We start from the raw sequence: 14,637 nt of genomic DNA on the forward strand, positions 1-14,637 counted from the left end.
TTGAAAATTAAAATAAGAATTTATTAGTAGAACAAACTCAAAAAATAAAAATGCGAAAAGGAAAAATATAAAAATTAATTAGATGCTATAAGTTCATATATATATAATTAAGAATTCCACATTAACTAACACGAATATAACCAAAAACTGCATCAATAATGCACAGTTCAGTAAGATTAACTGCACTCTTAAGAATTTTCTGCAGTCTAGTTTGCGTTATTTTATTCATAAGTCCCTAATCAAAATCAATTAAGTGTTTACGCAGCGTTAGAAAATTAACTAAAAGTGCAGTGACCGCAATGTATTTGCAATTTGGTAAACGATCCTTAGACGTGAAAAGGTCGAAAGCCACTTGTGTTTAGACTTCTCAGATACTTCGTACACATGTAACATAGCATTCGAAATGCAAATCTGGGTATTTACACTATAGATTTATTGATGTAACAAATATGCACCTTTCTACTCCCATGCCTTTAAAAAAAAAAGAAAAAAAAAAAAAAGATGTTATTTGCCTTACAGTTTATCATTGAATAATCCATTCCTATTGTACAAAATTGCATTCATACATAGAATTAAACTTGTTTTCCTCTCCATAAAATTGAATGCGGAGAAGTTAGATGTTTTAAACGACACCTACATTTTCCCATGCCTCCAAAGCGAGCTGTGTCACGTCCTTTTTCGGCACTTTCCATCTTTAAGTTTGTTTGTAATTTATGACTATGTTTGTAATTAAGACCCCTGCGATATAAATGGCCAGTTCAACCCCCTATCAGATATTCTCAAACTGCCTCTTCGGAACAGAAAAAGCAAATAAACGAGAGTCCACTTTCAAAACTACTTGAGGAAAGAAATATTATATCTTATGATGGGCCCCAGACCCAGGATGCTACATTGCCCCCCCCTTTTCACTTCTCTGGAGATCCACTCACTGCGCCCACTGCAAGAAGATATGCTAGCTGCTGGCCTTATCCATTAGTAAAAATAGAGGGCTGAATCATGACAGGTAATGATTTTTGAAATCGAGGCCTGACCCCAAGGAAAAAGATTTCGATTCACCATTGTAGATGCAATTTAAAGTCAGGGTTTGCGATTATTATTCAATTAGAATATTACTCAATTTTTAGCTAATTACATGTCGCATAATTTTTTTTCCTCATTTGATTTCAATTAAAGGTATCAGTATTTGCACAGGAAACAATTGTTTAATTTTGTATTTAACTCTGAATAGGAAAACACAAAAATTAGAACTAGTAAAAATTAAGAGGTTTACTTAAAAATTATATTAAATTAAAAAAATCTAATGGATCCTATAGCCACGTGATTTGGATTTAAACATTTAATATACAATGAACCTTCTTGCGGCAGCTTCTTTCAAAAATCAGCAGCATTTCCCAGAAATAAACACTTGTCATGTAGTCACTTAACTCAAACTTGGAATTTTCTGTAGCAATTTTAGTCACATCTTAAGAAGCATAAAATTAACTTTAGACCCAAACTCAGTCACATCATCATAATAGTGGATTTGAGTTCTGAATTATTCATGGGGAACAGGACAACCATTTAAATCTCAAGAACCCTCAAAAAAATATTAAAAAGTTCAAGTCAAGAATTTGTATGCTAAATTAAATACTGTTAAATAAAACAAGTTCAAAAACATCATTAACCAACATATAGACGGAAAAGAATTATATCAGACTTATTGTGTTAACATGTGGTAGTTCTAATTTACGGTTAAGACAAGATAAGCATCATCATTTACATACTTAACACACTCTTAGGATTACTGATTCTGACTCTGCCAGTCAATTATGAAAAATGAAGATACAAATATTTCAAACTAAATGATCCTGCTTACATTTACAATTACAGAAGTGATCTTAATGGATAAAGCTTGTACAGCCATTATGTCCTACATTATATAAAGTGCAGAACCAAAACATTTTAAAGAGTACCCTATCACCTAAAGGGGAATAAAATGTTATGGTTTTGAACGTGACGTGTCTACACAAGCCTGATTTCATCATCTACTACAACGTTTTAAAAAGGTGAGTAATGTTCTGTATGCTAAGCTTGTACTGTGTGCATTAAATGATGCCTAAACAATATATTTTATAACCTTTAAAACATAAACCAACTGCAGTAACACATTATTAAATAATATGACAAAGGTAGGTTAGGTTATTTTAAGTTATTAAAATCTTAAAAAAAACCCACAATTTTCCCAAAGGCTAGTTTCGCCAACATTAGGGCTTTTAGATTTCGGAAACAACCAATACTACTTGCCGATTTTTTTCAAGCAGAAACCAAGAGTTACCCTACAGTTAAGATCAGCCTGATGTCTGATTATACTTACATAATGTAATGATCAGTGTAATGTTAAAATTTACAGTTTTTCTGAATTAAGATATCTTTTGTCATCCACAGAAAAAATAATGAAAGTTTTATAAAATGTGTTCAACTGTAGCTTACTCATTAAACAACATATCGATATAGAGTACGAACTGATGGTAAAAATAGAATCGAAATAGAGTATGAATTGAGAAATTTTTAAGTAGTGAATAAAAGCTTTTACTGATCAAAGTACTTTAAATCCGGATAAACTCGGTAATGTACCGTAGATCGAAATAAAATTAAATTAGACGTAAATATTAATTGATTAAACACAGCTTGAACCCTGATGTAAACATCTACAAATATCTCCATTAGATTAAGATAATTCAGATCAGATGGTGTTTAATAAAATTAATAAAAAATACAATTCAGGTGTAATAAAACTTAATAAGAAAAATTATTTTGAAAATCACTAAAGGTGAAAAGATGGAATTAGCACAATTTAAGTTTAATTCACTCAATGAAATTTATTTATTTCTGGGAAACATTTTCCTTAATAAAGGCTAAAAATTGAAAACTGGAAGATTTGATCTACCAAGAGACAAGAAGAAAAACCAGAGTTGGCAGCTGTGGTTTATGAATATAAAAAACTATTTTTATTCGAATCCTGGTATATACCAACATTTCTGTACTCTTTTTTTTTTTTTTTTTTTTGTTTAATTTATAAAGTAAGTTAAAAAGCAATCTAAATAAAAACATATATGCATTTTTCCAAGTACCAAGGAAGGGCATGATTGGAATGATCTTCTAGCAATGGTGAAAGGCGTAAAATAGGGCAAAATAGGTTGAGAACCACAATGTTAGATCTTTTAAGTACTAGTAAAAAAAAAAAAAAGAAGTTTGAAGCTTTCCAGGGCATTCAATTATTATTAAATTAAATTTGTTTACATCTAATTAGAATTTTGATACACTTCCGCAAAGAACCCGGCAAATGCAAACATCCCCAACTTTGCCGATAATAGTTCAAACCTGGTAATCCGGCAGATTCAACCTATTCGCTTGTACGAAGGTTGCAATCATTACTCTAACGTTCATTTTGTTGAATTATCCCCGTCGTTGTTTGCATTTGCCGATTTAAATTATTCTTCACTTATTTATTATTTTTTTTTGTATTTTCCCGTTATTATTTATGAACTTTTAATAAATACATAGAAATATTTTCATATAATTAAGGAAGTTTTCGGTGACAGATGCTAGTTCGTGGAAGAAAATATGGTGGAAGGGGGTTAATGGTAATTGGTAACATGGCTGTTAACGTAGCGTTAAGCACGCAGAATCATAAGGTTTCCAAACGATAAAATATTTTGACTTCATGGGCCACCAAAATATGCATTTAAAATAATTAATTAAGTAATGTTTTTATTATTGGTTATGGTCATAATGAGAAAAACAATATTTATGGCTTAAAACTTCAACCAGATAATATATTGTTAATGCACAATTAGATGATTCAACTGAAATAAAAAAGTATTATTGATTCTCTAAAATGACGGAATAGTTTTATGGATACCCAAAGTCATCAAAATTAGCAAACCACTACTTGTGTAATGAATCCTAGTGCAAATGACTCTTCAAAAGTAATAAAATGTACAATTTTCTAGTTTTATTAACAATGCTACTGAACAGAATTTCAGTACTGAAAATTATTGGTACTGTCAAATATACTATGAAAGACAGGCAGTTGTTTCAACATAAAATGCTTTAAACTGTTTACAAGTACATTAAAAAAATAACACTGAAAAACTGTTTATGTAAAATGGATGTATTAAAAGTCAAGCATTCATTAATTTATTACAGGCACATGGCTCTTACTGAACTAAGACTGTCACTGAATGATTGTTTGGAATCGACATTTCTTGCTGTCTGAAACCTACTTCACCTATTTTAGAATGATGTAAACATGCAGTTGTGGCTCTCACTGACCTAAAGTTTGGCCACTCCCGATCGATTATATACGTCTACTGTATTTATACCTATTATACTAAAAAATGAAAAAAAAAAAAAAAAAAAAAAAAAAAAAAAAAAGACATTTGTAGTAGAAATATTAGTATTCTATATGAATTATGGAAAGTACATGTAATGAATAATACCGTGACCAAACACTTAAAAAAAAGAATAGATTAAGTGTTTCCTACCTCGATACTTGAGAAAGCAATCCTGCCACACAACACATAGTTAACTTTTGATTACATGATAGTCAAAAGTCGTTAATCCGGACCTCAAAGCTACAAAATTTCTGCGCAGGCGTCAATGTGTTCACACATGCGCATAGGTGTTTACGCATGCGCGTAATACCTTTACGCGTACGCACATGCATGTGCGCATGCGCGTTTAATGTATAATGGAGGGTATAAGCTAAAATTATCTATTTCAGTTAATGTTGCAGATTGCGTTGTTCCTTAATCATCTAATTGGATCCGGCTTACTATTTTTTGCAGACTGTTAAAACAATTTTATAAAAGTAAGCTTGAACTTTCGATTATGTCAAAAGGAATTTCCGATTCTGGAGCTGGTGAAGGATCTACAAAGCGAAAGCATGTTTTGTTTTGGCAATGTATCATAAGACTGCGAAAGTATTTTCAAACAAAAAGTGGAATCGCCGCAAAAAAAAAAAAAAGGATAAAAACATATCCTTTGTTTCCCTAACCATTCTGAAATCTGTTTATCAATTTCACGCTGCCCTGCGCACGTGGGGGGGGGGACGACGTGGCATGCAATGAACTGGAAGTTGATCTGTCAGCACTATACTTATCTTCAGAGCAGATGTTTTTATTTTATTCGGCTTATAATTCCTTACTAAATGTAGTATTTCATCTCGATGTACTCCGTCTTTGATATGATATAAATCAAATTCCTCGTCATTATAAATATCACGAATACACATCAAATAGTTTTCTGGTTGCAATTTTCTAATTTCGACTATGTGTAATGTATGCTTTACGCATGCGCGAGTTTAAAGAAATGTTTAATAAAGTAAACAAATAAGTATAAAGCTATTTTTGTTTATATTTTGATACCCATTAGATCATAATTGCTCTTTATTTCATAAATTACGGTTTCATATTTTTAATTTTATAATTTCTGCATGCCCTCTTACCAGATTTAAATTGATGATCTATAATCCGGAAAAACCGATAATCCGTAATCGCCGAAGTCCCGACGAGTCCGGATTAGACTTTTGACTGTATTACATATTTAGTCCTACCAGTGGTTAAGAGGGCTGAATAGTGGTAGTTCAATCTCGTCTCAAATCCTGAAAAACGAGCTGGCTGGGCAGGTTATTTTTTTTTTTTTGCACGTATTTTGTGACATTTTCGTGGTTTTCCTCAAGTGGTGTAAATATGAGCCTATTTACCCTAGAAAAAATTCACAAAAGCATGCCTTTTTCAGCTAGCCCTCGCATGCTTTGCACATTGAATTAAATAAACACACAAACCCTTCTTATTTTTAAAATGATAAAGTTATTAAGTTCACATTACATGCAACGAAGCTTTTTAAAAGCTAGGATACTTTCTTTAACAATTACAGTGCTAATTAGTGCTGTACTTCTCAGTTATATGTGAAATAACATCTCAGTGTCACTGCTTGTGACACATTTATTTCACGTAAGTCTTCTTATGCAATCATATGCATGAAATAAACAAAACAGATGGCATGAAAAACCTAATCCATACATCCTTGGTGACTGATATTTAACATAGTTTTTATGCTGCATCTGTGAATTACACAGTTAAATTTGACTGAGTGAAATTGTGACTAAATTTCAGAAGACTTTGATAAAATTATGGTGTGAAAATTTAAAAGTGAAATTAAAATCAGATACATTGAACAGAACAATCAGAAAAGAAATGTTGTCCATAAATATATTAATAATAATTAATGATAAAATAGACATTCAAAATATTCATATAATAAATATATACAATTAGTGTAATTAATATGCATTTACAAATGATCTTAACTTGGACCATATTTGCAAGTTTTATAATGTTGTTAAATGTGGACTTTAAATAAAATTTTTAGCAGCATACATCATTTGGGTTTGTTTAAATTATGGAAAAACATGGGAGAGATATCTGCCTAAGAGGAAAGATGCCTTCAAGGAGGTCTTTCTGAAGGGAACTGGTTTGAATCCACGTTACATATTGAGAATACCATGAAAACAATCATACAACTTGCCCATTAGTTGGTTTACCAGACACTTTACTGTTTGGCTGCTGATGAGGTGTATATCAGTTGCAAAGCAGCGAACAAAAAATAATATATTCTTTGGTTCCTGTTACGAGTTACATGCAAAAAAGCAAGTCTTAATAAAAATGAATATGCCAAATTTAAAGTGAATATGTTGGGTGTTTTTTTTTTTTTTTTTTTTTTTTTTTTTTTTTTTTTTTTGTGCAATACATGAGCATATGCATAAAATTTAAAAAATGAGTCAGAGCAGAATATAATTTATTACTAAAAAACCTTTTATGTAATCAGTTGCAATTAAGTTTCTATTTAAATGAGAATACATATTGATTTCATTTATGTGATAATAATGGAATTTCAATCATAGTTTTGGAAGTACTTTAAAATTATGCAATGAAGATATTAATCGTAAATTCACAATTTCTTTAGAAACTGCACTGTTAAAAACATAAATATTTTGGAATTTTATAATACTGAAAGATATTCAAAGACAGGTATCAAGTTTCCCAAGAAATTGCCAAGAAAAAGGGTCATTATTACAAAGCTCAATATTACATGATTATTCTACTTCCGTTAGGCTTTATACATTGTTTTCTGTGCTAACTTGAATTCAATACAAATTTATTTTCGTATATTGTGTTTAACCGGTTAATTTTGAATTTTCACTTCCATATGCTTAATATATTGTTTTCTCGGCTAACGTGAATTTATGTTACTTATTCTTTAATTAGTTTGATTATATTCATTAAATATCACATTTACGCGACTTACTTCCATGTGTTTTAATATCTCATAACTGACGCCGATCAACCATAGGTGAACTTGGCGAGTAAAACAGCAAACGGCGCCAACGGGTTCTCTGCGGATGAAAACAAAAAATTTCTAAATAAATCAAACACATTCATGAAAACAAGCAATTTCAAAAGTCATTATAATAACAGTAGTCAAGAAAGCATAAAGTTACGAGTAAGAAATCTCTAACAAAGTTAAAGATCATCCATATAATCCAATTGCTATATTAATCAAAATAAATAAGAAATTCAGTACAAAGTCAGAAATCTGGACGTCCATTATCCGAAATTATCTAAAATCCGGACCTCAAAACCACCAATAGCCTTTTTCTCCTAGGTTTTACGCATGCACATTTGATTCCACCCCCCTTTCGCACATAATAAAATATCTGGAGAGTGTCAATTCTTAACTTCACTTTGACACTAAATGAAATACCTTGTTATTGAAGAAACAAACCTTTTAGCATAAATATGTACGATCAGGATCAGTAATTTGGTTTCATTGCTGCGTATCTGCTTTTTGGTACACATCTCAAACCAAAACATTCCACATAGATACATCGTTGATCTGACGCCAACCTGAGGAATCATTATTTATTATACTTTCCTCTCATCACCGCATGTTTATCAAAACATGACAACTTCAGTAATGACTCATGTAGGGATGCCTAAACAATTTTTTTTGTTAGTAATTGAATAATAAAGGAGTATGGTAACCTTATATGTTGACATTACGCTTGACGATGATTACAGATTTAAGTTAAATGTGCTAAAAAACGTTTACGAGGAAACATTTACCAAACATTTCTTTCCATTAGATTTCGTTGATGATACTCATAGACCCAAAGATTAAATTTATGGCTATTTGAATTAAGAATAACTGATTTGGGTACTTTTCCGTTTTGCCGGCGCAAGCGATAAAGTCGCCAATAATGGTACAACCGATGCCAAACGGAACATTCTCGCTGGTAACCTTTTAAGCCTCATTTTCAAAACAAGTCGCAGCTTTTTCTTATCAGATTGATTGTTTCTTTCAATACTGGCATATAATTACATAGAATTTTTATCAGATAGTTCAGTTTTATGTCTAAGGCCATTTTCGGTAATAAAGTTAATTAGGATGCAATCACAGTGCTTACCCGAAGCCGAAAATATAGAAAAGGTAAAGTCAAGGGTTAAATTCATCAATTCTAACGAGAATGCATTAGCGAAGTAAAGCACTGCAGTTTTACATAATTTCTGAGTAAGCTATTCGCACGAATTGAAATATTTCTTGCATTTAAACTTGTGTTCCAAATTAAGATTCAACTTGAAATTAATGTAGATAATTACTGAGAGCATTAGATTTTTGTAGAGTAGTTTACGTGAGATGAGATCGCTTGGGGTCACGTGATATAAACCGGCGAATCAGAATGTTGAACCGTGAAAGCATAGTAAATTCTTAAATTAATGTGTTTTTACAAATTTATTGTCTTTATTTATTGGCTTTTTATAAAATTTTAAGCGATATTAAAATGATTATGTCTTCAAAAAAAGAATTCTTAGAACTAACATTTTTTATGTGTATACTGTATGTTGTCGCCAATAAAGACTACTTGGCGAGATTTGCGCCGGCGAAACGGAAAAGTACCCTGATTTGTTATTCACATAAACCCAAAACCAGCGCCAGGGGTCGGATGGCCACACAGACTTGGAGAATTTAGGACCCACAGAGACTGCATCAAGGCAGTAAGATATCCGGCGCTGGCCCTCAGTAAGGCTTAAATGCATGTGGGAATTTATTTATTCAGAACTATAATAAGCCTTAAGGACGTGCAAGAAATAGACATAAGTATAATATATAACAAAACTAATATAATTCAGGCATAATTGTCTCAGCGCGCAATAGAAGAAAGATAAAATTTAACGGAACAATTTGTCGTTAGTCGCCAAGCTCATGATGCATAGCCAAATATGTACAGTGAAGGATAGCTAAATTTGATGATGATAGCCACTAATTTTAAAGGTTTTCAGATATAGCAAAACGGTAAAAGTTTACAATTGGGTGCCCCTTGTTTATTGGCGATTCTTTCTTGACGCCAAGATCAACGCCAGGAAGACACAATTTCAAGATGGCCGCTACAAAAACCATGATAAGGTTAGGTTTGGTTAAGTAATTTAATTATGGCAAAGTCTTGAGGGCTATCTGCCTAAAGGGAGGGATGCCTTCATGGAGGACTTTCTAAGGAAAACTGGCTCGTATACACGTTACACATGGGGAAAACGACGAAAACACACATGCAGCCAGCCCGTTCGTGGGATTTGAACCTCGGATCGAACTATCAGTGTTCAGCGACTCTACCGCTCGGCCGCTGGTTGGCCAAAACCAAAATAAGAAGTCAAAGAGCTGCACAAGATCTGTGTCCATGTACACATCGATCTGTTTTTACTTGAAAAAACATCCTAAAATTGCACAAACTAAACATTGCGCACTGCCTTAAATATGTCCATGTACACATCAATCTATTTTCATTTAAATAAAATCGGGAAGTTAAAACAAAGTTTAAACTATCGTGGTAACCAGAAGTGAGGTTTCACGGCCAAAATTTTAAAAAAATTGTCGCCAATCGAAGGGGCACCCAATTCTACACTAGAGCCAGGAAAACAAAGGTAAAATTTTCCAATTAACGGATTTTATAAAGAAATGTGGATAAGGTGTAAAAAATGAGGATGATATAAAAGAAGTTTTTCAGGTTGATCTTTGGATTATGGTAACTTGGCGAAAATTTGGCGACCAACTCTGCTACAGCAACCCTCTATTTTTTTTTTCCCCGCCGCCATTTTGTCTTCACGAAGTAAAGACATGTTTCTTTTCTTATTATTTACTCAACACTTTTTCCAACAATCTACTAGCCGAATTACACTTATGCTAGAAATTTTATGTAACAAAACTGCTTAATCATGACAAATATTAACTGCAAAATTGGGAAAACGTGCACAATCGCAAACTCCTTGCGCGTTTTTCAGAATAGCACATACATATAAACCATTTACACGTCGACTTATTTTTACTTAAAAAAACATCCCAGAATTGCACAAAAATGGCATTGCGCACACTCTTCACTATATCCATGTACACTGCTTTTTTGTCATAAATTAGAAAATTTCACGAAAATGCATTAAAATTTTGTGAATCTTTAAATCCGGTAAAAAGCACATATATGAAATTACCTGATCGCGAAAAAGTATATACCCTTTCCAAGAATGAACATTTCCACGTATAAAATAAATAAAATATCCAAAAGCTTTTACCTCTAAATTATCTATTATATTATAAACGTCACCAACGAATTTATACGCAAACATTAAAAATAGTTACAAATACTTAGTGTCAAATATTTAAATTATTTTCATACACGTTTACTTCAACTGAAACGTATACCAAATTCCTACAAACATAAAAGTCACAAAATAACTATCATTTAATTAAAATATAACTAAACCATGTACACGTCGACTTATTTTTACTTAAAAAAAATCCCAGAATTGCACAAAAATGGCATTGCGCACACCCTTCACTATATCGACGTACACTGCTTTTTTCTCATAAATTAGTAAAATTTCACGAAAATGCATGAAAATTTTGTGAATCTTTAAATTTGGTAAAAAGGACATATATGAAATTACCTGATCGCGAAAAAGTATATACCAAGGATGGACATTTGCACGTATAAAATAAATAAAATATCCAAAAACTTTTACCTCTAAATTATCTATTATAAACATCACCAATGAATTTATAACAAAACATTAAAAATGATTACAAATAGTTAGTGTCAAATACTTAAATTCTTTCCATGCACATTTACTTCTACTCAAACATATTCCAAAATACTACAAACATATAACTCTCAAAATCACGATCATTAAATTAAAATATAATTAAATTAAAAAACACTACTTGAAATATAAATAAGCACATACATTAAATTAATAAAAATTAGCTTACAATCCTAATTACTTTAAACTAAATCAGTGCTAATAACAATTTTCCAATAATACCATATTAATTTATTTACTCCTTACAGTTAGAACAATGCATAAAAATAATAACTTCAAATAATAAAAAATACTAACTTACCTAATCTTCTACAGAATCTTGAGTGCATGGCGGATCACAAAATGTCCATTTTCACCAGGTTTCTTGCACCGCCATTCAAACTATCTGTAATATCCTTCCTTTCACACAATCTCATTTCATTCCCACATATTGGACATTCATACTTATCCGCAATTAAGCAATTCTTTTCCGCAATTAAGCAATTCTTTTCAATTACACATAAACGTAATAAAAATTTCGGATTTACTTTATATACGGCCATGGAATCCAAATATTAAACAACACTGTTTCACAGAACATAGAATGAAACTACTCCTATAAAGTACAGCAGATATTTTTACAATATACCCCCTTCTCCGATTAAAGACACAGTCATTCGTCCATTAATGTCACATGACATATCTCATGATCTCTCATTTCCCTCACACAAAATAATGCGTAATCGGAACTGAAAACTTTTCACATTATTCCCAAAGTCCTAGGTAGTAACCTTTATCGCCTCCAAAATGTCGCCAAACTACCTGTTACCATATTTCAAAGATCAGCCGTTTTTCATTGTGATGACAATGCAGTAAAAGTATAGTTTAGGGTACCCCTTGGCCAAACTTGGTGGTACATGGATACCCATGTTTCTTTTCTTTTTATCTACTGAACAGTTCTTCCAACAATCTAATAGCCAAATTACACTTATGCTAGAAATTTTATCTAACAAAACTGCTTAATCATGACAAATATTCACTGCAAAATTGGGAAAAAGTGCACAATACCATACTCCTTACGCGTTTTTCAAAATAACACATACACATAAACCATGTACACATCGACTTATTTTTACTTAAAAAAACATCCCAGAATTACACAAAAATGGCATTGTGCACACTCTTAACTATATCCATGTACACTACTTTTTTCTCATAAATTAGAAAAATTTCACAAAAATACATGACAATTTTCTGAATCTTTAAACCCGGTAAAAAGAATATATATGAAATTACCTGATAGCGAAAAAGTATATACCCTTTCCAAACATGAACATTTCCACGTATAAAATAAATAAAATATCCAAAAACTTTTACCTCTAAATTAAGGAACACAGTTTAACACAACACAGAATAAAGCCAAATACAAAATTTCCAGATTTTTTCCCCCCTTTTCCGATTAAAGAACCGTAATTCGTCCATTAATATCACATGACATATCCCATGATCTCTCATTTCCCTCAGACAAAATAATGCGTAATCGGAACTGAGTACTGCTCACATTATTACCAAAGTCCCAGGTAGTAACCTTTATCACCTGCAAAATGTCGCCAAACTACCAGTTACCATATTCTAAAGATCAGCCGAATAATGGTCAACTTAACTGTGATATGAAGAAAATACGATCAGCCTATTTTTGAACTTATACTTTACATCTGGATTTATTATAAAATGAAGACTAAGAAAACGCATAATTCAAGGAAACTAACATTTTATACTTTTAGTTTCGCACATTTAAATATTCTGGCACTTTTTTAGGAAACTACACATATTAGATTACATTTGGATATCAAACATTTTACTTTACTTGTATACTGAATTTCTATGTACAAATGGATCACGAATATAAATATTTTCGCTCTAGTGTAGAATTGAGTGCCCCTTCGCTTCGCGACAATTTTTTAAAAATTTTGGCGATGAAACCTCACTTCTGGTTACCATGATAGTTTTAACTTTGTTTTAGCTTCCTGATTTTATTTAAATGTATGAAAAAAATATATATAAGTGAATACATACAAAGCAAGCCTTTTGAAGCGTTCTTCTTCATCAACCGCTTCCATATCCATTCAAGTCTCGGAACTTTTAAAAACCAAAGCACACAGTAGACTACGCATTTGTTCTTTGGCGCTACCACAACCAGCGAATCAGCTTTACGTTGCAACGCAGTGTTGCCAAATCGCGCAATTTTTGACAAAACTATGCTGCCAAAATTCATGTTCTTGGGTTTTTGGGAAATTTTCGCTGCTCTTTCTTAAACCCACATATGTTAAAATAATTTTTCTATTAAAATTAATTTATAATAAAAAGATTTTGCCCCCCCCAGATGGTATAGTGTTTAGGAGCCACTCGAATTTTTCATTATTTAATTTCTTCAAATATAATGCAAGACTCTAACATTTGGTGGCAACAGTTTGAAAAGTGAAACGGACATTTATAGTGATTCAACGCAAAATCGCAAAACGAAAACAATTGTCCTTAAGCCCCTTTGGATTAATAATTTAATAAGTTCATTATAAGGTAGAATTTTTATGTATATATATATATATATATGTTTAGAATTCTAAATAAAGAGGTTTGTTGTTAATTAAAAAGGTTTTCTTTGCGAAATATATTTCCATTCGTCCGAAGTTATTAAAATAAGTTCAGAAATTGATTAATTTGAAACAGGAACAAAGGCGGGAGCCCACTTATTTGTTGCCTCCATAATAAATTAACCACCGCTTCTGGTTTTAGCAGTGGTCAACGTCTAATGACGGATTGGACCCGACATTGGAGTAACATAACAACTATTTTAGCAACTTAACAACTTAAACCCTACATACAGCAGGTCCTAAGGTCATACAGTAGCTACGACGGAAATGAGCACCTCTATTTGGTGTTGTTCTGTTATCAGGACCGAATTCAGATATAGCTGAAAGCTGACGATATAATGAAAAACTGAGAGCGTAGACAGACAGACGTGTTGTTTGGCACCCACTATAAGTCTTTCTGGCCACAGGAGGAAAAATCAAGTTTAGGTGCGAACACGGAGGTTAGATAGATGGAGTAAGGCAAAAAGAGCATATATTCAGAATTTCCAATATACAATCTTGTACGCTGGAGATCAAAATGTCCCCCCCCCGTATAGAGTATTGCCATTGCTTTCTTTGAAATCATTGAGTTTGTGAATCAAAAATCCGTTAAAGTTTTACAAAATATGAAGTAGATAATAAAAAAATTCCAAATTTGGGCCTCCAGATGTCCATATTCGAGTGGAGGACTACGCTATTCAAAATTTGATGTCTGTAGGTACCATTCTTTTTTCACAGTACGAGAAACATGCAGATTCCTCATTATTTAATTTCTTTGAATGTAATACAAGGCCTTGGGCAAATTTTGAGGCAAAAATTCGAAAAGTGAAACACCGTTT

General features: G+C 32.0%; 1 protein-coding gene across 6 annotated transcripts in view; it reads right to left on the minus strand.

Annotated features, from left to right (window-relative positions):
• LOC146997016 (uncharacterized) overlaps positions 1-14,327 on the minus strand; it is a 61,649-nt gene extending 47,322 nt beyond the window's left edge. Inside the window, exon 1 of one of the 6 annotated variants that reach the window (XM_085816440.1) lies at positions 13,245-13,384. In XM_085816440.1, coding sequence (XP_085672566.1) covers positions 13,245-13,294 — 50 coding nt within the window. In that variant the 5' untranslated portion in view covers positions 13,295-13,384. Of the gene's footprint in view, positions 1-7,350; positions 7,439-13,244; positions 13,394-14,050 lie in introns of those variants that run through there. The other 5 variants (XM_085816444.1, XM_085816443.1, XM_085816445.1 and 2 more) reach the window with 5 other exon arrangements.
• Positions 14,328-14,637: the final 310 nt, after the last annotated feature.

Source organism: Stegodyphus dumicola, chromosome 5 (assembly GCF_044657685.1).
Source record: "Stegodyphus dumicola isolate Sdum_Otavi_A_Nest chromosome 5, ASM4465768v1".
NCBI classification, from domain to species: domain Eukaryota; kingdom Metazoa; phylum Arthropoda; class Arachnida; order Araneae; family Eresidae; genus Stegodyphus; species Stegodyphus dumicola.